At 43.0% G+C, this 27,863-nt stretch overlaps 1 protein-coding gene across 1 annotated transcript in view; it reads right to left on the reverse strand.

Moving 5' to 3' along the window:
- The window catches only part of LOC124722239, a 357,025-nt gene that overhangs the window by 147,718 nt on the left and 181,444 nt on the right, over positions 1 to 27,863 (reverse strand). The window contains exon 2 of the mRNA XM_047247430.1: positions 1,208 to 1,291. Within this exon, the coding sequence (XP_047103386.1) occupies positions 1,208 to 1,285 (78 nt within the window). The 5' untranslated portion in view covers positions 1,286 to 1,291. The remainder of the gene's footprint in view (positions 1 to 1,207; positions 1,292 to 27,863) is intronic.

Below are 27,863 nucleotides of genomic sequence, written 5' to 3' on the forward strand. Positions count from 1 at the left end.
ATGATACGCTACTTCACTCCCAACGTCCATGGCGAAGTCCATCTTTGCAAGCACGATACCATGCAGCACAGTACAGATGGGTCTAACATGCCGATTGGACCGCTCAGGACTGCCATCACGTTCTCATCACCGATGAGTGTCGCATATGCCTTCAACCATACAATCGTCGGAGACGTGTTTGGAGGCAACCGATCAGGCTGAACGCCTTAGACTCACTGTCCAGCGAGTGCAGCAAGGTGGAGGTTCCCTGCTGTTTTGGAGTGGCATTATGTGGGGTCGACGTGTGTCGCTGGTGGTCATGGAAGGCGGCGTAACGGCTGTACGATACGTGTATGCCATCCTCCGACCGATAGTGCAACCATATTTGCAGCGTAGTGGCGAGGCATTCGTCTTCACGGCCGACAATTCGCGTCCTCATTGTGCACATCTTGTCAATTACTTTCTTCAGGATAACGACATCGATCGACTAGAGTGGCCAGCATGTTCTCCGGACATGAACCCTATCGAACATGGGTGGGATAGATTGAAAAGGGCTGTTTATAGACGGCGTGACCATCAACCACACTGAGGGATCTACACCAAATTGCCGTTGTGGAGTGGGACAATCTGGAGCAAGAGTGCCTTGATGAACTTGTGGATACTATGCCACGAGAAATACAGGCAAGCATCAATGCAAGAGGACGTGTTACTGGGTATTAGAGGTACCGGTGTGTACAGCAATCTGGACCACCACCTCTGAAGGTCTCGCTGTATGGTGGTACGACATGCAATGTGTGGTTTTCCTGAGCAATAAAAAGGGCGGATATGATGTTTATGTTGATCTCTATTCCAATTTTCTGTACAGGTTTTGGAACTCTCGGAAGCGAGGTGATGCAAAACTGTTTTTGATGTGTGTATTTCTCGCGGTATTTCCGTATTTTTGTCCAACCTCTGTATGTATGTAACTCTCGGGATGTACTTTTTTCTGTTATCAGGATTGGAATAGCCTACCCACGAACCGGAGGCAGCTACTATGAAGGATGTTTTCGTCTATGTGCAAGCTCTTCCTTCAACTCATGGCAGCTTCAGGAAACATATATAATATAGCAGTGATTGGTTGTGCTTGAAAGCTAGTATGGCACTGCTTTGATTGTCCGACAATAGTTTATTCATGCCTCTGCAATAACTGGCACTTATGGTGACTGTAAGCATGGCGTGCTACACGTACCTTGTGCTCCCTATGCGCCGTCACGCTGCGGGACAGCGAGAGCGCCGCCGCCGCCCACAGCACGAGTAGCGTCGCCATCGGCGCCTGCAACCAATCACAACACTTAGGCACACGCTCAAAGTGTACCACAATATTTTTGTTCTATGGAAAATAACCGACTATAACTAACATTGTTGCTCATCTATTAATATATACTTGAAAGCAGGTGGTGAACGTTGTAAATCCACACTGGGGACAAATACAGGGTGTTTCAGTACCCCTACCGCTGGGTTGTATGCAACCCGCAACGCCCTCGAATACCATGTACAAGATTTTCGTATTCTCTCGCTCGCTATGCCCAGACTATTAGCCCTACAGAAAAAATGAACAGATCTTTTTGCAGGAAATTTAATGTAGTTAGATTTTGTACTGGGATACGTTTTTGCTAGACTCCGTAGCTTTCGAATTATTCAAGAAAAACGTACGCGTTTTTTTCGAATAACTCGAAAATTTATCTCCAGCGAAAACGTATCACAGTACAAAATTTAGCTACGTTAAATTTCCTACAAAATGGTCATGTGCACGTTTACTGTAGGACTAATAGTTTGTGTGTAGCGAGCAAAAAAATATTTAAATCATGTTGGTAGTCTTTGAAGGCACTGTGCGATGCATGAAGCCCAAAGGTAGGGGCAGCTGAATCTCCTTATACATATATACACGTACCGGGTGGTTATAATTAAACTAATAGTGTTCCGAGTACTACGTCTGAAGTCTGTATACATCACAGGACGCTGAAATATTGAAGGTATGTAGGTATGCTCATTAATATGTGCCTTTGCAAGTATGCTGAAAAAATAATAGTTCCACTTTCTGTCACCAGGTGGAGATATAGCGCTGTAAGCAGTCAGAATGTGAAATGTTTCCTGTTTTGATGTCAGTATGCTGTTTGTCTCTTGGTGACGCATTTTGATTTCTTTTGTGAAGTGACTGTTGGTGTAACGGGTTAAGAAGTTTGAAGTGTCCCCTACAAAACGCAATGGTTATTGAGAAGAAAGGCCACGCACTCGTGGTAAAATTGTTTTATCAGAACGGCAGCAATAGGAGCACTGCATTGCGGGAACGTCGCCGACAGAAACAACTGCGAAGAGGCCCCACGTCAATAAATGGGATGAAGAATATGGTGAAGAAATTTGAAGAAACAGGTGAATTAGTGGTACAACAGGGAGAGGGAGGCGGCTCATCCGCATGACAGTTGCTGCTGAAGTTGCCGTAGCTATAGCCGACAGTGCACCACATGTCTCAAATCCTGCAGCCATTACTCGAACTGTGTCACGAGAACTCTTTCTCCCCTGGTCAACTGTTCAAAAGATTTTGCGGCACGTTTTACACTGGTATCCCTACAAGATTCAGAAAGTGCACCAAGTGAAGACCCACAATAGGCTACAACGGTGTGACTTTGCCCTTCGTTCTTTGGCACGGATTGAAGTGGATGACAGCTGCCAGGGAATATTCTTTGTATGAACGAAACGCATTTTACTCTGCACGGTGCCCTGAATGCACGGAACTATCTCATATGGGAATCTACTCCTCCATATGTTGTGTAAGAACATCCACTGCACTTAGCTTATGTGACTGTGTGGGTGTGGTTTCACAAGCTCTTTCATTCTCAGTCGGTTTTTGTTCGAGGAGATGACACCTCACGGGCCTGTTAGGTATACAGTGACATCTGCACGTTATAAGGACCACCTTGTACAATAACTAATTCCAGCAACTGTGTCCACACCAATATTTGCATGCTAGATAGGGTAATGCCACACGTCGCTTGCCAGGTGAACCATCTGCTTCGAGAAACCTTCGGTAACGACCGCATCATCTCGTGGCAATTTCAAGATGTGTGGCCTTCCAGATCCCCCGACTTAAATCCACGATACTTCTGGTTGTGGGGATATCTTAAAAATCGTGTTTAACAGGGTTTTATCTGGACTTCTCCTGATTTGAAGGATAGCACACAACGACATTCCGGAAACATATCGCTCTGATTATAATGGATACGCTACGGGCAACTGTCACCCATGTCGTGTAATGGATAAGCATATTGCTGAGTCAGACCATATTGAATATACTGGTACCATATTCTAAAAAATGTGCCAGAACCACCGTTATCATGTGTTTGATCTATGATCATTCCTCCCCTTTTCCTGTACCCACACCACATTCTGATTACTTACGTCGCCATATTTTCACCAGGCGGCAGAAAGTGGAACTATTATTTTTTCAGCATACACTGCGAGCGCACCGATTAATGAACATACCTACGATGTTCCAGCGTCCTACGATGTTACAGCCCCCAATGTAGCGCTTGGAACACCATCAGGTTAATTGCAACCACCTGGTATGTATAAACTGTATATTTATATACCACACCATATGTGCAAAGATTCGAAAAACATTACCTGGAAAGACGAGAAAAGGAACGAGAATGAAAGTTTATAAATTGATCGGTACGCCAGTATTACTGCCAGCACAGCAATAGCTGACGAATACCAAATACCTTAGCAAGATACAGGGAACAGAAATGAGATTCCTGAAAGCAGTAGACAGGCGCACGAGACTAGACCGTTATGAAAATGATATACAGAGACAACCGAATATTTCTTTAATGGAAGACATAATCAGCGAAAGTATTAGGTGGCTCTCACTCCTAAAAAAAATACTAGAAGTTTTAACATATAGACCATATAGTGAAAGAAGGGTTGGAAGACCAAGTAAACGGTGACAACTAAAGCTGTGACCGGAAAGGAGAAGAACTGTAAACAGTGCACTCTAGTGCAACATTTGCAATCAATAAAAAGTACTAGATTAGATACACCAGCTGCAGGAATGCAAATAAAATGCATCATAATTGTTTTTATTCGCATAAGAACTTTTTTTACCACGGCTAAACTGATGATAGTCATCGTTTACAAAATGGCTCTGAGCACTATGGGACTCAACTGCTGTGGTCATCAGTCCCCTAGAACTTAGAACTACTTAAACCTACCTAACCTAAGGACATCACACACACCCATGCCCGAGGCAGGATTCGAACCTGCGACCGTAGGAGCAGCGCGGCTCCGGACTGGAGCGCCTAGAACCGCACGGCCACCGCGGCCGGCCGTTTACATAAAGACTGAGTAACTTGCTCTGAAGTACTTGAAGTAAAACAGTTAACATCTTTACATCACATACACAATGACTAAAGAGAACGCAGTGTATTTATACAGGGCTATTCATAAGCACCTTTGGAGTTTCAGAAGAAGCCTGCGCAAAAACTATAAGACTTGGAAAAAATAAACACGTATCAGTGAATAGGGCATCTCATCAAGTTCTTAACTTACAATATAGGTGCCCAATATGGGACCTGTTCGTGATGCAGCAAACGTCAACGCGTGCGTGGAATTCATTGAAGTTGCTGACACGAGTTGCCCCGAAAGACGCCACAGCAGCCCGCTTCAAATCTGTTCTTTGGGTTGTCTGTTTGCAGGCGCGAACTAGTGGGTTGCGGCGTAAGTTCGTAGCGTTTTTGCATAATTTTAATAAACGCAACAGATACGCATAACAGAGACTTTAGTCATCAATAATACATTCTCCTTCACTATTTACAACAGTCTGCCAATGCTGGGGTAAGTTTTCGGTTCTGCGACTATAGAAATCACGTGGGTTTGAGCGAAGATTTCGTCGAGCCATATTCGGAGCGCGTTTTCATGTTCCATGAAAGCTGTTCGACAGAGATTGGAAAAGGCGAAAAACTGAAGGCGCAAGATCAGATGAATAAGGTGGGTGCAGAATGACTTCCAACCAAGCTGCTGTATAGAGTTTTTTGTCAGTAGGAGAATGTGGGAGGGTCTTATCGTCGAGCAGCATCACCAAAGGTTGTCTTCCTGGTCTGTGTTCTTGGACTGCGTCTGCAAGACGTCTCGGTATTGCATCACACGGTTGCTGTTCCACCAGAAGATTTTTGTACGGTTGTTGCTGCTTTGTTTGCGCTCAATCATTCCTTTATTTTCCTTAGGTTAGCATAAGGACACGATTTATCGTCACCAACAACGACACAAGATTTGAATGCTAGATGTTTCTTATGAATCAATTGATGACGAGCAAGCAGAATGTATTTGTGATTTTGGTTTAGAGCATGGGGTACGCATACACCTGATTTGTGAACCATCCCCATCGCATGCAAATATCGCACGATCGTGGAACGATCACAGTTCGTCACATTTGCCAGCCCTCGAGTACACTGATTGGTATCATTGTGGATAAACCTGTTTAAACGATCTTCATCAAATCCCGAAGAACTTCCTGAAAGTGGAGAGTCACTGATGTCAAAACGATCCTCTTTAAAACGAGAAAAACATTTTCTTGTCGTGATCCGTCTAATGGCATTGTCCCCCTATGCGGCGTAAACGTTTCTGGCTACTTCCACTGCTGTCACCCCTCTATTGAACACGAAAATGGAATATGTCGGAAATGTTCTGCTTCTCCATTCCATTTTCTAGCGTCCACAGCTTCACCCACTATTTTCAAATGACAAAATGACAAGATGTAAACTCCAATAGCAACAGTGAGTTACAAATAAAAAATGGCAATCGATAAATAAACCCATTCGATGCAACAATACGGAGAATATGGTTTGTCTACATGTCGTGAGAGACCTCCCCACTAGTGAACTACGTCACGGCGCGTATTACGAATTCTCTGATACGTGTCATTTTTCTGTATGTCTTATAGTTTTCACACAGCTTGTTCTGAAACCCTGAAAGTACTTACAAGTAACACAACAGTAATGATAATCTAAGGACCACGTCGCTCAGTGTTTGTTATTACTTTGAGACAAATGGAATATTAGCAGACAATTTGTAAGTACATTTCACAATCAAGTGGTACGTGATCAATGAATGCAATCCAGTCAATCGCTACTTTCACGCTGTGTGTGTAAGGCAACACGTTCAGGTGGTGCGTGTTGCTTGCAGCAAGTCTGGGTTGGACCACACGTTTAATAGCAATGACCTTGAAGTGGCACGAATAGTTTTTGCTGGGGCTGTAGGTGCACGATCAGGCTGTAGTTCATCCGGCACTAGCCATTCAAATCCAGAAATACTACGAGAGTTAGTCAAATGAAAACCTTAAATTTTTTTAAAAATATTATTTATTGTGCAGAAGTGGTACAAAGCTGTGTCACTTTTCAACTTAATCTCTCCCATGCTCAATGCAAGTCCTCCAGCGCTTACAAAGTGCATAAATTCCTTTAGAAAAAAATTATTTTGGTAGTCCGCGCAACCACTTATGCACCGCGTGGCGTACCTCTTCATCAGAACGGAACTTCTTTCCTCCCATTGCGTCTCTGAGTGGTCCAAACATATGGAAATCACTTGGGGCAAGTTCCGGTGAGTATGGTGGATGAGGAAGACACTCAGAATGCAGGTCTGTGATTGTTGCAACTGTTGTACGGGCAGTGTGGGACCTTGCATTGTCATGTTGCAAAAGGACACCGGCTGACAGCAATCCATGTCGCTTTGATTTGATTGCAGGCCGCAGATGATTTTTTAGGAGATCTGTGTATGATGCACTGGTGACAGTGGTCCCTCTAGGCATGTAATGCTCCAAAATGACGCCTTTTTCGTCCCAAAAGAGAGCCAGCATAACCTTCTCTGCTGATGGTTCTGTTCGAAACTTCTTTGCTTATGGTGATGAGGAATGGCGCCATTCCTTGCTCGCTCTCTTCGTTTCCGGTTGGTGGAAGTGAACCCAGGTTTCGTCCCCAGTAACGATTCTTGCAAGGAAGCCATCACCTTCTCGTTCAAAGCGCCGAAGAAGTACTTCACAAGCAATAACACGTCGTTCTCTCATTTCAGGAGTCAGCTGCCGTGGCACCCATCTTGCAGACACTTTGTGAAACTGGAGCACATCATGCACAATGTGGTTCAAATGGTTCAAATGGCTCTGAGCACTATGATACTTAACAGCTGAGGTCATCACTCCCCTAGAACTTAGAACTACTTAAACCTAACTAACCTAAGGACATCACCCACATCCATGCCCGAGGCAGGATTCGAACCTGCGATCGTATCGGTCGCGCGGTTCCAGACTGAAGCGCCTAGAACCGCTCGGCCACCACGGCCGGCTGCACAATGTGGTGTGCTGACCCATGACTAATCTGTAAACATGTTGCAATGTCATTCAGTGTCACTCAGCGATTTTCCTTCACTATGGCTTCAACTGCTGCAATGTTCTGTGGAGTCACAACTCGTTGTGCCTGACCTGGACGAGGAGCATCTTCCAACGAAGTCACACCATTTGCGAACTTCCTACTCCATTCGTAGACTTGCTGCTGTGACAAAACTGCGTCACCGTACTGAATCTTCATTCGTCGATGAATTTTGATAGGTTTTACACCTTCACTGATAGACTGAAATATGCTATTGTTATACCTTTGCATAAAAAGGGGGATGGATCTGATGTCAACAATTACCGTCCAATCTCCCTTCTAACAGCTTTATCCAAAATTTTTGAGAAAGTAATGTATTCAAGAGTAGCTTCACATATCTGTAAAAATGAAGTACTAGCAAAATGTCAGTTTGGTTTCCAGAAAGGTTTTTCATCAGAAAATGCCATATATGCTTTCACCAGTCAAATTCTGAATGATCTGAATAACCGAACACCTCCCATTGGGATTTTTTGTGATCTCTCAAAGGCTTTTGATTGTGTAAATCATGAAATTCTGCTAGACAAGCTCAAGTATTGTGGCATGAGTGGGACAGTGCACAAATGGTTTAATTCGTACCTAACTGGAAGAGCGCAGAAAGTTGAAATAAGTAGTTCTCGTAACATGCAAAGATCAGCACATTCCTCAAACTGGGGAACTATCAAGAATGGGGTTCCACAAGGGTCAGTCTTGGGTCCTTTGTTGTTCTTATTATATATTAATGACTTGCCATTCTATATTCATGAAGAGGCAAAGTTAGTTCTCTTTGCTGATGATACAAGTATAGTAATCACACTTGACAAACAAGAATTAACTGATGAAATTGTCAATAATGTCTTTCAGAAAATTACTAAGTGGTTCCTTGTAAACGGAATCTCACTGAATTTTGATAAGACACAGTACATACAGTTCCGTACAGTGAATGGTATGACGCCATTAATAAATATAGACCTTAATCAGAAGCATATAGCTAAGGTAGAATATTCCAAATTTTTAGGTATGTCCATTGATGAGAGATTAAATTGGAAGAAACACATTGATGATCTGCTGAAACGTTTGAGTTCAGCTACTTATGCAATAAGGGTCATTGCAAATTTTGGTGATAAACATCTTAGTAAATTAGCTTACTACGCCTATTTTCACTCATTGCTTTCATATGGCATCATATTTTGGGGTAATTCACCACTGAGGAATAAAGTATTTTTTGCACAGAAGCGTGTAATCAGAATAATAGCTGGAGTCCACCCAAGATCATCCTGCAGACATTTATTTAAGGATCTAGGGATATTCACAGTAGCTTCTCAGTATATATACTCTCTTATGAAATTTGTTATTAACAACCAAACCCAATTCAAAAGTAATAGCAGTGTGGATAACTACAATACTAGGAGAAAGGACGATCTTCACTATTCAAGATTAAATCTAACTTTGGCACAGAAAGGGGTGAATTATACTGGCACTAAAGTCTTTGGTCACTTACCAAATAGTATCAAAAGTCTGACAGATAACCAACAAGTATTTAAGGAGAAATTAAAAGAATTTCTGAATGACAACTCCTTCTACTCCATAGAGGAATTTTTAGATATAAATTAAGAAAAAAAAATATTAAAAAAATAAAAAAACACAAAAAAATAAAGTTGTTATATTAACTTAAGTATGTTGTTAAATTAACCTAATTATGTCATGTATTGGAAAATTCGACTCGTTCCACATCATTACGAAATGTCGTATTCATGATCCATGGAACTAGTATTAATCTAATCTAATCTAATCTAATCTAATCACTGCGCAAAAACCGAATAACAAAATGTTCAAATGTGTGTGAAATCTTATGGGACTTCACTGCTAAGGTCATCAGTCCCTAAGCTTACACACTACTTAACCTAAATTATCCTAAGGACAAATACACACACCCATGTCCGAGGGAGGACTCGAACCTCCTCCGGGACCAGCCGCACAGTACGTGACTGCAGCGCCTCAGACCGCTCGGCTAATCCCGCGCGGGAAACCGAATAACAGAACGCTGTTCTTCCCTGGGGCAAGTGGCAAGTGGAGCGGCCATATTTATATTGATACTGCGACGGTATGTGTGCATCTGCACTACGCTGCCACCTACCGGCCATTCTGCACGGTGTTTGTAGCACGCTTACCAACTTACAGGATAACGGCGCGAAATTTCGATTTGTTATTACAAATTTAAGGTTTTCATTTGACTCACCCTCGTACTTGTTTCCCTTTGATTAAGGATGCAATGGCTGTTGCCACGTAGATAGGAACATTACTACGCTATTACAAAAAATGACCGATTCGAAACTATTTCCCACATTGTGGGAAGCATGCTATTGTGCAGAAGCTGATTTACTTCGACATCATCCAAACTTAATAGTTTGAGCTCAAACCAGGGAAAACAGATATGACCATTTCGCAACTATCACCAAATTGCACAAACGTAACAGTGCTCTCAGGTACAAAACATTCGTCGGGCGTTCGCCAAGTCCACATCGGACAGTCTGAGTGGCACATCTTATAACGTGACTCGCTACTCCATGGAACAATTTTTATCCCTTGCCCCATGTAACAATGATTGCAGATTGTAAGCGGCATGGCGCACACTTGTGGTCAGTGGCTCTTGCAAATTGGAAATTTGTGGTAAGTTCCTATGGGACCAAACTGCTGAGGTCATCGATCCCTAGGCTCACACAACTAAATCTAACTTAAGTTAACTTACGCTAAGGACAACATACGCACCCATGCCCGACGGAGTATCTTTTACGTCGCAGCACGACCATGGAAAGATTGCCCTATCACAGTTCGACGAATTTTTTATGTCGCAAATCTCTGTAAGTGAGGTACAACGTCCCGAAGTAGCTGACAAGGCTGTTTGATGACTCGTTCATAAAGTATGAGGTACACTTCGGTGGTAACCGTCAGTTCGTTCATTAGGTATTCGGAAATATATTGGGTGAAATACTCCGTTCTGAAACAAATGAAGCTGCTGATTCCATTGACTGCTGTTGGCCTAGGCGTCGTATTCCCTACTGGAGACTGCTGGAGTGTGCGGAGATTTTACGTTTCACAGTGTTTTTGGGTCTTTTTCAGATCCCAAAACCAGCAGTGAGATCATCCTATTTCTTTCTTGCTCTTTTTGATGACCACATTGAGCTGTAGGGTAGTAGTAACTGAGATCATCGAAGTTCAAAGAGCCGGCCGCTGTGGCCGAGCGGTTCTAGGCCCTTCAGTGTGGAACCGCGTTGTTACTACGGTCCCACGTTCGAATCCTGCCTCAGGCATGGATGTGTGTCAAGTCCTTAGGTTAGTTAGGTTTAAGTAGTTCTAAGTCTAGGGGACTAATGACCTCAGATGTTAAGTCCCATAGAGCTTAGAGCCATTTGAAGCATTTGACTTCAAAGATCTACGAGGGTGTGCTCAAAATAACGCCTCCGAATTTTCTGTGTGAAAACTCTTAAACATTGTTAAATAAAATAAACGTTAGTAACATTCAACATTTTTATTCTTCATGTCCAAATATTTTCAGCCCTCAGCCGCTACAAGGCTCCGAATTGTAGCATATCACATGGCGGTGTGTAACGTAACTATGTCGGTGCTTGGGGAACAGCGTGCTGTAATCGAGTTTCGAATTCGAAGAGTTTTCCACACACGGACCATCCTACGCTTCAGCAAGACAGTGCACAGCACACAAGAGCGTTGCATCTGCAACAATCGGACGCCTTGGTTTCACTGTCACCGATCGTCCCCCATACAGTCCCGACTCGGTCCCATTCGATTTTAATCTGTTTTCAAAACTTAAGGTGTGGTTGTGGCTTCGTCAACAAAGTCAGACATCTACAATGACGGTATCAACATACTGGTCTCCAGTTGGGAGAAATGTGTTGTCGCCCAGGTAACTCTGTTCCGAGATAAATATTTAGACATGAAGAATATAGATGTAGAATGTTAATGCCGTTTGTTTTATTTAAAAAGCTTTAAGAGTTTTCTCATAAAAAATTCGCAGGCATTAGTTTTCGGCACGCCCTCGTACCAAAACAGAAGAGTTTACTTAAGATAAGGAGACTGTTGTGTCGTTCTCAGGAAACGCTATCATCGCCTCTGCAATTCTACTAAGATTTAAAACAAACACATCGAACATCTACAGTATCTAGTTGGTCTTCATTAGTTTTCTCAGCGGGCGCTGTATCATCAAGTCTAAGCACTGTTGGTCTATTGTCAGTAGTATCCATCTTTCACAGCCATATAGCGTAATATTCGAGATGAGTGTTTTAGCAATTTACTTCTTTAGACACTGAGTGATTATATTTACTGTTAGTTGCCTTCTTTCTTTAAAAACCATTTTACTGTTGAAAATATTTTCGTAATCAGTATGCGCTGTATTTCTCTTCCGTGATTGTAGCGCATTAGTAACCGAACTTCTCTACAAGTTGTCACTTCCTTCAGTATGGATAATAAGTATTTCATTGCCTATCATTTACTGGGAATCAAAGTTTTGGTTTTTATAGTACTAGTATTAAGTTAGGATCTTTTAAAAATTGTTATAAATGTTAACATACCTAGTACATACTTTTCACTGTCAGTTCCTGGGATAATTGGACACACTGCATGAAAATGCACTTTCCTTAACGACACACGTTTTTCCTTTGTACATCATCATCATCATCAGTGTTCTGCCAAAAGGCAGGTTTTCACATGGTAGTTCTCCAGGCTTTCCGGTCTTCTGCCATCCTCTTCAGGTCTGCATAATTTTCTCTTCCCTTATGTCGTCTATCATCTTGTATCTCCTTCTTCTTCTCAGTCTTCTCCCACAAACCAATCCTTCCAAAGCATCTGCTAGCAAGCACTCCTTTCTCAATAAACGTCCCAACCTGTTCTTTTTCCTTTCTCTTACAACCTTCAGCAGACATCTTATCTCACCAGCCCTTTCCAATACTCTTTCATTACTCACTCTTTCCATCCAGCTTATTCTCTCCATTCTCCTCCACATGCACATTTCAAATGCTTCTAATCTTTCTTCATCCTCTCGGTGGTCTAGCGGTACTAGGCGCTCAGTCCGGAACCGCGCGACTGCTACGGTCGCAGGTTCGAATCCTGCCTCGGGCATGGATGTGTGTGATGTCCTTAGGTTAGTTAGGTTTAAGTAGTTCTAAGTTCTAGGGGACTGATGACCATAGATGTTAAGTCCCATAGTGCTCAGAGCCATTTGAATCATTTGAACCATCGTCTCGTCTCAGCGTCCGTGTTTCTGCCCCATATAGTACCACACTCCAGACAAAACATTTGCCAAGCCTTTTCCTTAGTCCTTTATCTAATTTGCCACATAAAAGTCTCCTCTTTCTGTTGAATGCCTCCTTCGCTATGGTAATTCGAGTTTTCACCTCCTGGTGACATCTCAAGTCTTCAGTCATTGTGCTTCCAAGATATTTAAATGCACTTACTTGGCTAATGGTAGATTGTCCTATTTTAATATTGGACAGTCTGCGTCTTTTACTGATGACCATACTCTTTGTTTTTGCATCCCACATTCCACACAAGCTTCATTCAGATCTTTCAGCATGTTATTCACTATCCGCTCACTTTCTTCCACTAACAGCATGTCATCAGCAAATCTTATACATTCTATTCTATTTCCACCAATACATATTCTTCTTTTCCCATCTAAGCTTTTCGCAATAATCTCTTCAAGGTATACGTTAACCAACAGCGGGGAAAGGCAACAACCTTGTCTAACACCTCGTCCAATGCTGCTTCCTTCTGACATTTTAATTCCAATCATTATCCTTACCTTCTGGTGTAAATATTTTGTATCAGTCATCTCTCTTTCCACTCTACTCCTTTCCTCTTCAAAATATCCATCACCTGTTTCCACTGAACTCTGTCAAAAGCCTTTTCTAAATCTATAAAATAGCAAAGATTCCTCTACCTTTTTCCATATATCTATCCCCTATAGTTCTTAACAGGCCAATAGTATCTCTTGTTCCTTTTCCTCTTCTAAATCCGAACTGCTCCTCTGCAAACCCGCTATCCAGCTTGCCATACAGCCTTCTACTCAACACTCTCAGCAAGACTTTAGCTGCATGAGAAATTAGACTGATGGTCCGGTGCTCTCCACATTTTTTAGTGTTTCTCTTTTTCTCTATTGGTATCATAAATGTTACAAGGAATTCCTCAGGCCATTCCCCTTTGTCATATATCTCGTTACAGAGGTAGACTATTTCTTTTCTTGCCTTGTTTCCCAGACTCTTCAACAGTTCTGCTGGTAAATCATCAATTCCTCATCAATTCCACATGCCTTCCCATTCTTCATCTCCTTCAGCGCATTTTCTACTTCTGCTTCCAAGATGGTAAACCCCTTTCCATCTTCCGGCACATATTGCTCCTCTTCAACCTTAATTTCGCTTTGCATTTCATCCCTCTTATACAGACATTCAATATATTCTTGCCATCTGTTCAAAACCTCCTGTGCCTTACTTTTAGACCAATAGATGACGAAAATCTAGAAAAATACGCTCTTCATCAAATAACTAAAATTAGCCAAAAAGTTCAGTGGAATACTAATAACCTTAAGACGGTTCTAAAATGCTGACTGCTGTTCATTATGTTTAGAGCCACATATGAGCAGACGTCAATTGAAGTACTCCTCGTTAAGCAAAAGTAAACTCTTCAGAAGAATTTTCATTCTGCGTTAAAATGTTTTCGTCGTATCTATATTTTTTGGAGGCACAAATATTAGTGTTCAGACATTCTTTTGTAATATAATACTACAACTGAAGACAGTAAATAGAAAATTGAGAGGCTACATCCTATTTTTGAATTTTCATTTGCATAGGACACACGAGACATACATATCCTGCAAGGATAAATAATATAGATATGAGTACTACCAGTGTTGAAATTACAGTTTATTAACATTCTGGAAATCAAAACAACCCACCTTCAGCAATATTATTTTTCCATTACTACATTACCGAAGAAATATATTATGCGGAACTAAAATCACGCTCTTCACACATGAAACCTTAAAGGCTTCATCTGATGGTGACCATGTAGCTTCAGAAAATTTTTCTGTTCTATACCTCATCAACACCTGTTACGGAAAGTGCAAAAAATTGGAAATTTGTGGTAAATACTATAGGACCAAACTGCTGAGGTCATCGGTCCATAGGCTTACACACTACTTAATCTAACTTAAACTAAGGACAACACACACACACACACACACACACACACACACACACACACACACACACACACACATGCTCAAGGGAGGAATCGAACCTCCGACGGGGCGAACTGCGCGAACCGCCGCAAGGCGCCCTAGACCGCACGGCTACCCCGCACGACGCGGAAAGTGCACTCATACACAGTATTTAGCCGTATTTTTAGATGAGCTAAGAGTTTTTTGACAGACGCGAGGCTACATGGTGAAAATTTTGCGTGTGCATCACGGACACTTTATACGAATGAACCGCTAGATAATGTCAGCTTTAGTCAGCGAATTCATACAGATTATGGAGGTGCCCAAAGGAAACGACAGAAGTGTAGAACCAGATCTTGACAACATTTCAAACTAGAGTGTTAGCTAGCAACCGTACAAAAATGTCAAACTGTGTACTTTATCCAACTTAAAAATTCAGTTGCTTATGTTTACAAGATGAGCTAAACGCTTTGGGTATCTGTCGTACAAACACAGAGAGAATCAATGGGCGATTATATGAAACGGAATGCTCACATATGGGTTGAGCTGTGGGGAAAGCACATGGAAGGCTCGATTCGTTGGTAGGATGTTGTAAAACAACACTTCGTTGCCTAAAGTATTTTTGTTAATTATACCCATATACGTGCATTCGTACTGTGTTCGGTTAGCAGCTAATAGTGAATGCATGGAAGGAAGGTTAGAGCAGTTGTGACAGACTTGTGTACCCACAGACGTTGTCACAGAATTGCTGAGCTATCTGAATTAACAGAGGCATATATGGCTACTGATAATGTAGCTGAAATTCGTGAAGCATTTTTAATAATGAATCTAGAATATTCAAATTCTTTCCCTCCGGAGGCGTGGTGAAGATAAGATGGAATGAAACTAATTGCAGGCCGCACTGAGATGTGTATGGAGACGCTATTTCCAAGCTCCATCAATGAATCATACTTGAACAACGTACGTTACATACCGCTGTGCGCTTCACTATGAATTATTTAGTATAGTTGAGTAAGAAGAATTGCGTACGAAATTCAGAATTTGGTTTGACATAATGCAAATCCCCCCATGAACCATGAACGTTGCCGAGGTGGATTCATTTGCATGCCTCAAAGATACAGATGGAGTCCACAACGGAGTGGAATCTGTGGAGAGGCATTGGCAACAGTCACGATGATTGATATGGCCTCGTAACATTAGCCAACATGTCCTTGCTGTGCTGTTACTGCGAACAGCTGTTAGCAAATGGAAACTACTGCCACTTTTTTTTCCGGAAAGAATGCAGCTCTACTGGATGGCTTAACGATGATGGTACCGTCTTTGATAAAATATTCCATTCCGATCTCCGCGCAGGGTATACTCAGAAGGACGTTATCATCAGAAAAAACAAAACTGGCATTTTATGAGTCGAAGTGTGGACTGTTAGTCGGGTAGTAAGTTAGAAAATTAAAAAAATAAATGGGTGCATTGAAGCTGGATATAGTGGGCATTGGTGAATTGCGGTGGAAGGAAGAACAGTATTTCTGGTCTGGTCAGTAGAGAGTTATCAACACAGAATCATACGGGGTTAATGCAGGAGTAAGCCTAATAATGAACGAAAAATAGAAATGCGGTGAATCTATTATGAATAGCATAGTGAACATGTTAATAGCAGCCGGCCGCTGTGGTCGTGCGGTTCTAGGCGCTGCAGTCCGGGACCGCGGGACTGCTACGGTCGCAGGTTCGAATCCTGCCTTGGGCATGGATGTGTGTGATGTCATTAGGTTAGTTAGGTTTAAGTAGTTCTAAGTTCTAGGGGACTGATGACCTAAGATGTTAAGTCCCATAGTGCTCAGAGCCATTTGAACCATTTGTTAATAGCAGCCAAGACAGACACGAAGCCGACACCCACTACAGTAGTACAAGTTTACATGCCAACTAGCAGTGAAGAAGACACTGAAATTTATGATGAAGTAAAGGAAATTATTCAGATGATTAAGAGAGAGAAAACTTTTATTGTAATGGTTGAGAATAATTCGGTAGAAGAAAAATAGTAAGAGAACATGAACAGGGGGAAACGAATGAAAGAGAAAGCCAACAGGAACAATCTTCATAGAGCAGAACTTAATCATCGCTAGCATTGGGTTTATAAATCATGAAAGAAAGCTGCATACGTCGAAAAGATCTAAAAGACCTGGTGACGTTAGAAGGCTTCAGATTCATTATGTAATGTTATGACAGAGACTGCGATATCAGAAACACATTTACAGGGGCAGATGTAGACTATGACAATAGTTTATTGGTTGTAAACTGCAGATAAAAGCTAAAAATATTTGAAAAATGTAGGAAATTAAAGAGATGGGATTTAGATAAATTGTAACAAACAGAGGTTGTTGAGAGTTTCAGAGGGGCATTAGCCAACGTTAGACTGAAACGGGGGAATTGAATGCAAGTGAAGACGAATGGGTAGCCTTGAGAGATGAACTGGGGAAGCCAGCAGAGGATCACATAGGTAAAAAGACAAGGACTTGTAGAAATTCCTGGGTAAAACACGAGATACTGAACATAACTGACGATAAAAGCAAATATAAAAATGCAGCAAATGAAGCAGGGGAAAGTGAATACAACCGTAAAAAAATTAGGCTGACTAAAAGTGCAAAATGACAAAGCAGGAATGGCGAGAAGACAAATGTAGGAAATTAAAGAGATGGGATTTAGATAAATTGTAACAAACAGAGGTTGTTGAGAGTTTCAGAGGGGCATTAGCCAACGTTAGACTGAAACGGGGGAATTGAATGCAAGTGAAGACACTAAGGGAAAGATAGATTCCACCTACAGGAAGATTAAGGAGACCTTGGAGGAAAGAGAAGCATCTGTGTGAATATCAAGAGTTAAGTTGGCAAGCTGGTTCTAAGCAAGAAGAGAACTCTGAAAGGTGACAGGAATACACAGAGGATATATATAAGGGAAACAAACAGAAGTAGAATCTTATAGAACGAGGAGAGGAAGCAGGTAAAGATGACATGGAGATATGATAGTGCGAGAATAATTTGACAGAGTACTGCAAGACCTAAGTGGAAACAATGCCACTGGAATAGATCACATTCCCTCAGAGTCACCGATATTTTCGGAGAGCCAACCATGACAAAATTTTTCCACCTGCCATGCAAGATACAGTCTGTAACGGGTATAAATGTAGGTATTTCTATTGGGGACTGAAAACGGTGTGCTGAACAACGTTACTTCAGTATTTGCGTCATTTGCACGCAAATAATTATAGCTTTACAAACCATAGTTTTTAGGTTAGTTTCTTTTCTTGTCATTGGCAATCTACATTTCATATCCTCTCTACCTGGGCCATCGCCAATTATTTTGCTGCTCAAATAGCAAAACTCGTCAACGACTATCAGCGTCTCGTCTCCTAATGTAATTTCCTTGGCGTGATCTGATTTAATTCTCACAATATTTGAAAGAAATTGAGAATGTTTTTGGCTGACACGAGAAGAAAGGCGGCTGGAATTAATGAGTTGTTCAATAATGGACGCATTAGTTCTCCTTTGGGTTCATCGTACTCTTAGCATCCTGCGCCGTCCGCAGCTCGTGGTCGTGCGGTAGCGTTCTCGCTTCCCGCGCCCGGGTTCCCGCGTACGATTCCCGGCGGGGTCAGGGATTTTCTCTGCCTCGTGATGACTGGGTGTTGTGTGATGTCCTTAGGTTAGTTAGGTGTAAGTAGTTCTAAGTCTAGGGGACTGATGACCATAGATGTTAAGTCCCATAGTGCTCAGAGCCATTTGAGCCATCCTGCGCCAGCACCAAAGCTCAAATGCATCAATACGCTGCTTGTCTCTGGCTTAAGGGTCCCCGTTTCGCAACTGTAAAAGAAGATGGAAACACGAGTGCTTCAACAAACATGGTCTTTGTGTTGTTCGTTATTGCTCTGCACTGCCAGAAACTGGCGAGCTTCTTCATAGCTACTCACTCTAGCGTGATCCGTCTTGTTATCTCATCTTCACAATTTACCGTGCCGCAGGTATTTGACACAAGAAAGATGAAAGTATGCACAGTTTCCAGTTCCTTTAATCGACCTATGAGTTGGGCGTGTGCTCCTCGATCAATTATCGTGAGTTTGGACAGACTGGAATTTATTCTAATTCGTATGATATGCTAATATCCATTACTTTTCTTAGTAGCTCAACAAGTTCATCTTCACCGCTGACTAAAAGCACGAGGTCATCAGAAAATCGGAGGTTGTTAGAAGTTCTTCTACCAACTGAGGTGCCTTTAGTTCAACCATTAAGAGCGTCCTCAATGAAATTGCCAGCATAGATGTATAGTTTGGGGATAGGACACAGTTCTGCGAGACACCATATGATACGCTGAAGAAATCAGACATGCTAGCACTTGTTTTCGCAGCTGCGGGATGATCATTGTACAGACTTTTGTTTATTGCTATCAAGTGCAAGCACCTGTTACAACGTTTCCCATCCAACACAGTCAAAGGCTTTCCTATAGTCAAGGAAGCACATGAGAACAGGGACATGGAACTCTCGCGATTTCTTAATTATTTATCGTATGTTGAGGATTTCTCCACGAGTTGATAATACGCCTTCAAAAATGAAACGTTAAATTTATAGACGAAGAAACATCTTTTGACGATATGCGAATAGTAGCGCTGTCCACACATTCTGTTTTATCGTCACAAAACACTGCGCTATCTAAATAGTAGGGGATAGTTCAAAATGGTTCAAATGGCTCTGAGCACTATGGGACTCAACTGCTGAGGTCATTAGTCCCCTAGAACTTAGAACAACTTAAACCTAACTAACCGAAGGACATCACAAACATCCATGCCCGAGGCAGGATTCGAACCTGCGACCGTAGCGGTCTTGCGGTTCCAGACTGCAGCGCCTTTAACCGCACGGCCACTTCGGCCGGCTGGGGGATAGTCTAACACTGTGTTCTATAATTTTTTATGCTGATGATAAATGTAAGTATCAGTTCCAAACGCGAGCATCGCCTGCAGGGGACCCAGCGACCGTTGTGATTATTGTACGGATACATCGCTACTCGTCGTGTGTATCGATCTTGACACGACTTGGTGTGAGTTTGTATTGACATTGGTGCTCAGCGGTGCCCTAAACTTCCAACGTGGCGCCACCAGGGCAACCAATGTCTGAAGATATTCTACATCTACATCTACTACATCCATACTCCGCAAGCCACCTAACGGTGTGTGGCGGAGGGTACTTTGAGTACCTCTATCGGTTCTCCCTTCTATTCCAGTCTCGTATTGTTCGTGGAAAGAAAGATTGTCGGAATGCCTCTGTGTGGGCTCTAATCTCTCTGATTTTATCCTCATGGTCTCTTAGCGAGATATGCGTAGGAGGGAGCAATATACTGCTTGACTCCTCGGTGAAGGTACGTTATCGAAACTTCAACAAAAGCCCGTACCGAGCTACTGAGCGTCTCTCCTGCAAAGTCTTCCACTGGAGTTTATCTATCATCTCCGTAACGCTTTCGCGATTACTAAATGATCCTGTAACGAAGCGCACTGATCTCCGTTGGATCTTCTCTGTCTCTTCTATCAACCCTATCTGGGCACCGGTGAGCAGTATTCAAGCAGTGGGCGAACAAGTATTCTGTAACCTACTTCCTTTGTTTTCGGATTGCATTTCCTTAGGATTCTTCCAATGAATCTGTCTGGCATCTGCTTTACCGACGACTAACTTTATATGATCATTCCATTTTAAATCACTCCTAATGCCTACTCCCAGATAATTTATGGAATTAACTGCTTCCTGTTGCTGACCTGCTATATTGTAGCTAAATGATGTATTCGCAGCACATTACACTTGTCTACATTGAGATTCAATTGCAATTCCCTGCACCATGCGTCAATTCGTTGCAGATCCTCCTGCATTTCAGTACAATTTTCCATTGTTACAACCTCTCTATATACTACAGCATCATCCGCAAAAAGCCTCAGTGAACTTCCGATGTTATCCACAAGGTCATTTATGTATATTGTGAATAGCAACGGTCCTACGACACTCCCCTGCGGCACACCTGAAATCACTCTTACTTCGGAAGACTTCTCTCCATTGAAAATGACATGTTGCGTTCTGTTATCTAGGAACTCTTCAATCCAATCACACAATTGGTCTGATAGTCCATATGCTCTTACTTTGTTCATTAAACGACTGTGGGGAACTGTATCGAACGCCTTGCGGAAGTCAAGAAACACGGCATCTACCTGTGAATTCGTGTCTATGGCCCTCTAAGTCTCGTGGACGAATAGCGCGAGCTGGATTTCACACGGTTGACTTTTTCGAAACCTATGCTGAATCCTACAGAGTAGATTTCTAGCCTCTAGAAAAGTCATTATACTCGAACATAATACGTGTTCCAAGATTCTACAACTGATCGACGTTAGAGCTTAATCAGAGAAATTAGTTAAATAAATCAAATAAGGTAAGATGAATCCTGTGACCATGTATCTGTACACTAACCATCAGTATTATGTGTATTGGATCGTTAGAAATGCTGTCAATTTTTGCTCTTTGTGTCTAGGAACAATTTCTACTCGGAGCATGGTGTGGTTACAGCAAAAATGCGAGTAAAAGCAAAATTTTTTGTTGTCTCTCTCCATGTATTTTCCATCAAAAGGAACTGTCTGGGACGTCTGCTCCATTCTGGAGTGCGAAACTAACTATCTACAGGAGATTCCTTATAGACCCTTATCTTGTCTTCAGAGACAAAAAGAAAAAAAGAATACATAGTATCAGTAAAGCGTCCTACCATGTCCTTGTTACACCACGAGCAGCAGCTGTGACAAAAGTCTCACTCGGAAAAACAGCTGGTTGGAGAATTTAATGGAAATCGAAACTCCCTAACAAAATTTTTGTCGTTTCTGTTAAGCGTCCGCATTCCGCCTGGCCGCAGGAATGAAGGCGTCATCTTCTAACTGGGACTTACGTCCTCACAAACTGAGGCTAATTGAAGGGCAGGCCGAAGCGCGAAATGGGTCTAACGAGCATTAATTATGGCTTTCAGAGGCTCGTTCCGGATTGTTTGCACGCTCCGGAGTAAACAAAGAGGTCGCTTTCCTGCTCTGCAAAACTGGCCACGCTCACAGCGATAAGCAGTCAGCAACACTGCTGTCAACATGTTTTGCAATCCGATTGCAAACAGGGGTCAGCAGCGGTCGGACGGCATTCTGCAGCGGTCACATGTCTCCGAAGTCACGCTTATATGCCACGCTCTAGTGTCTCGCACCTTCTTCTTACGTTAAAGCCCCCTGGGACACCAGGAAATTCTGTATAGGTTGCGGGAAACAGACAGGCTAGTCGCTTACAGCATTGTCCAACGAAAGTTGTGTTAAGACAGATAAACCAAGGAATTTTTTTTTTTTGCCGGCCGTTGTGGCCGAGCGGTTCTAGGCGCTTCAGTCTGGAACCGCGCGACCGCTACGGTCGCAGCTTCGAATCCTGCCTCCGGCATGGATGTGTGTGATGTCCTTAGGTTAGTTAGGTTTAAGTAGTTCTAAGTTCTAGGGGACTGATGACCATAGATGTTAAGTCCCATAGTGCTCAGAGCCATTTTTGAATTTTTTTTAATAATCGTTCGGAAAAAGATCTCACGATAAAGGGAAAGAATGGCTCCATGGAATGTTATTGATAGTAACCATTATTCGAGAGCGAAAAGTACTCGTACTCTGCTATGGAGTAGTGTGACAAGCCTGATATGAAGCTAACAGTTCAGTCACCATTGAGGGTTCGGCACGCTGACCAAGCCACGTGTGTTTTAAAGGCGTGTCTTAACACGTGCTCGCCCGTTGTGTGAAACACTTCATGCTTAATTATTTTCAATTAAAGTAACGCTAAACAAAAACGTAAACCAGGGAAAAGTAGACAGGATAAAGATTAGGAGGCTCAGAATAGGACAACACACTGGCAACTGACTCACCCATACGTTGAGTTGTGCACTACCTGAACTATGGTTCGATAGTTGTGCGACAGAGGAACTGGGATCCGACAACTTCTCTTTATTCGTTTGGTGGTTGATTTTGCACATAATTAGAACCACACATCATTCAGCGTTAGTCCACAATGTATTACACATCCTTTTAGAGTATAAATCGCATTTTATAAGTAGTAAACATTAGCTGATCGAGTAACTTCTGCACTTTTATGTAACCAAAGGAATTGCTTTTGATGCAAATACAGTTTACATGCACAGACATAAAAAATATAGATAATAATTGTTGTTATTTTATACTCAACAGAACGTTGTTCATCATGACCAAAGACAGGAGTTTCCTGTTACCTGTTATTATTGACAAATGTAAAAGTTGGTTATGAATAACAGAGACATGTTTCATGTAACTTCGACGAAATATTGAAGCGATGTTGGATATATTTCTGTTTTGCGTTTCTTTTACTTTTACCTTTCTTTTTAGGAAAATTGCGTTTTCTAGCGTTATGTGACAAATCCGTACTATTTTGTTTTACTATACAATCCGTCTTTTTTACGGTACAAATCAACAGTTTTTGGATAAAACCTGAATTAAACATTGACAGTTTCAACTTTGCTATTAATATTATTTATTTTCAAGTAACAGACAGGAGGACAACTATGTATAACAAAAATGTTTTATAGGTTATGTAGCTCTTTATATAACCTCATTCAGTTTCTAGATGGTTCACTGCTTCCAGTTTCTAGGGGAATCTAGTGAGACACTGATCGCAGACGTAAGTAAAGCGTTCGATATGATGTAACGCCTGATAGGTATGCAACACACCCAATCTACAGGTAACACGGGTATGACTTTAACTGACCAAGGCTGCAAGGAAAAGTACTGTAGTCTATGTTTACTTGTTGTAGCCTACGGTAGTTTACAATTCAACCCCTATGTCATAGAGTCTTACTTCCATCAACAGAACAGAGGGGACATGTTTTCGTTTTCAATTATTTTTTCAGGAAGACAGCAGATTTAACAGATATCTTCCACGCGAAAAAGGAGGCAAATTAAGATTTAACGTGCTGTCGACGACGATGTCATTAGCAATGGAACACACGCTCAGACCCTATGCTGGGAACTCTTCCTGGACCACTGAATGAACTTGACCACCTATAGTCATTTCAGAGATCTTACCAGTGACTTTTCCGTTCACTGTAGTGATACTGCTGTGTCGTTCAGCAAATAATCAACAGCCGTCTGAATGCGGTTAATTTATTTATACTCTAGAAGTACACCCAATTGTGCCTTTTATCCCGGAAAATACCATGAAATAATATTCCTCAGGAGGTTCTGGCTTCAGCCAGGTCTGTCCCAGTATTAGTAACACTTGTGTCCGGCCTGGCGGTCTAGCGGTAAAGCACGTGCCTCTAAACCGAGAGGTCGCAGTGTCGAATCCCAACAAGGCCATGAAAATTTTCAGTCTACCTTTAATCTAAAAATGGTTCAAATGGCTCTGAGCACTATGGGACTTAACAGCTATGGTCATCAGTCCCCTAGAACTTAGAACTACTTAAACCTAACTAACCTAAGGACAGCACACAACACCCAGCCATCACGAGGCAAAGAAAACCCCTGACCCCGCCGGGAATCGAACCCGGGAACCCGGGCGTGGGAAGCGAGAACGCTACCGCACGACCACGAGATGCGGGCTACCTTTAATCTAGCCTTCACCATTGTAAGATGTGAAGAGTCGCCAGGAACGAGGAACGACACGTGTTTCGGATTCTACATTGAACGAAGGATTCTCTTTCGCCGGTTGGATAACAGCGGAGTGTCAGGGACACCCAAGTCGTCAAAGTGGCCTCAGTTGCAAAACTTACGCGGTCGTTAAACCACACGCAAGTATTGTTAGTAACACTTGAAAACTCGGTGAAGATTGAAAATGTATCATGCAAGGTAACTTTTTACGAGACGAGGCAACGTTCTGAGTTCATCACCTGTCGGCGAGCACTGCGGATGGAGTCAAAATCCGTTGAGGAACAGCGGGGCGAGGAGGCACTCACGTCGCGGCGGCCAGGAAGTTCGTCCGCTGTGGAAGGTTGCCCGATGTCAACTGCCTTAGCTTCGTTCTGCGGCCGTTTGCAATGACCTTCTGTAGTTCGCTCCGCAGACGGCAGGGTGGCCAGCGGAAATGATACACCATTACCTCAACCTACCAATGTCAACAGCTAGTAAAGATATGTGACATACGACCTAATGAAAACAACAACATGACCCTCCAAGCCACTTTATTATCTCCACCATGATTCACAGCTGAACTGTACTCTTCCGGGAAGCGGCAAAGAAGTTCGGACTTTGTGTAGTTTCGTTATTTCATTGCTCCGCAGTTTTGTTCTGAATAAGTACCCAAAATGCTCAAGTAACAAACAACCAAACATACTAACTTAGTACTTGGTGATATTACAGTGGCATGTATGTGACTGACCAGCTTGTCTACTGTCAATGGCTGATCGTGATAAATGCCGGCCGCTGCGGCCGACCGGCTCTAGGCGCTGCAGTCTGGAACCGAGCTGCTGCTACGGTCGCAGGTTCGAATGCTGCCTCGGGCATGGATGTGTGTGATGTCCTTAGGTTAGTTAGCTTTAAGTAGTTCTAAGTCTAGGGGACTGATGACCTCAGAAGTTAAATCGCATAGTGCTTGGAGCCATTTGATTCATCATGATAAATCAATGTGTTTAGACAGTGCAGTGCATACCTTCACAACAAAGCGAAAGCTATCACCATTCATTGTCAATTTCAGTAGTTTAGCGATTTTTACCTGTTGTTGTTGACCAGAGAGTGGCAGCTCTCCACGCTACTCTGTCCAGTGTAAGCCTCTTCATCTCTGTACAGTTGTATTGTATTGTATTGTATGGAACTGGGGACCTAGAAACGATGGAGAGGCTTCGTCCCCGCGGTAGCCCTCAGTGGTTCACAACCCCACAACAGGCCACAGCAGTCCACTCACCCCGCCGCCACCCCACACCGAACCCAGGGTTACTGTTTGGTTCGTCCCCCAGTGGAACCCCCGGGAACGTCTCACACCAGACGAGTGTAACCCCAGTGTTTGCGTGGTAGAGTAATTATGGTGTACGCCTACGTGGAGAGAGTGTTTGCGCAGCAATCGCCGACTGAGGCGGAATAAGGGAAACCAGCCTCTGTACAGTTACTGCAACCTATATCCGTCTGAACCTTCTTATTCCATTCAAACCCCTGGTCTCTCCATACAATTGTTACTCCCCACTCTTCTCCCCATTATCAATCAGACGATATCTTGATGCCTCGCGATGTGTGCAATCAACGGGCCCCTTCTTTCAGTCAGGTACTATCATTGATTTCTTTTTCCCCCAATTCCATTCAGTACCTCAAAATGGTTCAAATGGCTCTAAGCACTATGAGACTTAACATCTGAGGTCATCAGTCCCTTTGACTTACAACTACTTAAACCTAACTAACCTAAGGACATCACAAACATCCATGTCCGAGGCAGGATTCGAACTTGCGACCGCAGCAGCAACGCGGTTCCGGACTGGAGCGCCTAGAACCGCTCGGCCACAGAGGCCGGCAGTCAGTACCTCTTAATTAGTTATTTGGTCTGTCCATCTTATCTTCATTATTCTTATTTAGGACCATATTTCAAAAGCATCTATTCTCTTCTTGTCTGTAGCGCTTATCGTCCACGTTTTACTTCTGTACAAGGCTACACTCCAGACAAATACCTTCAGAAATGACTTCCTAACACTTCAATTTACGAGGGGCTTTCAGCAAGCAATGCAACACTTTTTTTTTCAGAAAGCAAGTTGATTTTATTCGGGATTCCAATACATCATATTATTCCTCACTCTTTTCGGTACAAAACTCTATTTTTCAACATAATCTCCGTTAAATGCGACTGCCTTTATGGCTGTATGCCTGCTCGGTATCATTCCACTGGTCGACGTCGCAGCCAACGTCTTCGCCGGCCAGAGTGGCCGAGCGGTTCTAGGCGCTACAGTCTGGAGCCGCGCGACCGCTACGGTCGCAGATACGAATCCTGCCTCGGGCATGGATACGTGTGATGTCCTTAGGTTAGTTAGGTTTAAGTAGTTCTAAGTTCTAGAGGACTGATGACCTGCCGGCCGGTGTGGCCGTGCGGTTCTAGGCGCTTCAGTCTGGAACCGCGTGACTGCTACGGTCGCAGGTTCGAATCCTGCCTCGGGCATGGATGTGTGTGATGTCCTTAGGTTAGTTGGGTTTAAGTAGTTCTAAGTCTAGGCGACTGATGACCTCAGAAGTTAAGTCGCATAGTGCTCAGAGCCATTTGAACCATTTTTTGAACCAACATCTTCCTGCATCAATAACCTCCCCATCATCAACCTACTGCTGCCGGCGAAGTGCAACGTTCAGTGAGCCAAACAGATGGAAGTCGGAAGGTGCGAGATCCGGGCTGTAGGGTTGATGAGGGAGAACAGTAAAATCAAGTTTTGCGAGCTCCTATCGGGTGTGCAGACTATTGTGAGGCCTTGTGTTGTCGTGGAGAAACATTTACATTTACATTTATACTCCGCAAGCCACCCAACGTTGTGTGGCGGAGGGCACTTTACGTGCTACTGTCATTATCTCCCCTTCCTGTTCCAGTCGCGTATGGTTCGCGGGAAGAACGACTGCCGGAAAGCTTCCCTGCGCGCTCGAATCTCTCTAATTTTACATTTATGATCTGCTCGGGAGGTATAAGTAGGGGGAAGCAATATATTCGATACCTCATCCACAAACGCACCCTCTCGAAACCTGGACAGCAAGCTACACCGCGATGTAGAGCGCCTCTCTTGCAGAGTCTGCCACTTGAGTCTGCTAAACATCTCCGTAACGCTATCACGCTTACCAAATAACCCTGTGACGAAACGCGCCGCTCTTCTTTGGATCTTCTCTATCTCCTGTCAACCCGACCTGGTACGGATCCCACACTGATGAGCAATACTCAAGTATAGGTCGAAAGAGTGTTTTGTAAGCCACCTCCTTTGTTGATGGACTACATTTTGTTTGCATTTTTGTGGCGACGAACACGCTGAAGTCGTTTCTTCAGTTTCCTAAGGGTAACCCAATACACTTCCGAGTTGATCTCTGCACCCTGAGGGAGGACATCAAACAGAATAACCCCTTCAGAGTCGAGCTGACTTTACCGGCTGAGGGTGGGTCTTTGAACTTTTTCTTCGGAGGAGAGGTGGTAGAAACCACTCCATGGACTGCCGTTTTGTTTCAGGTTCGTAGTGAT

This window comes from Schistocerca piceifrons, chromosome X, assembly GCF_021461385.2.
Source record: "Schistocerca piceifrons isolate TAMUIC-IGC-003096 chromosome X, iqSchPice1.1, whole genome shotgun sequence".
Taxonomy (NCBI): Eukaryota; Metazoa; Arthropoda; class Insecta; order Orthoptera; family Acrididae; genus Schistocerca; species Schistocerca piceifrons.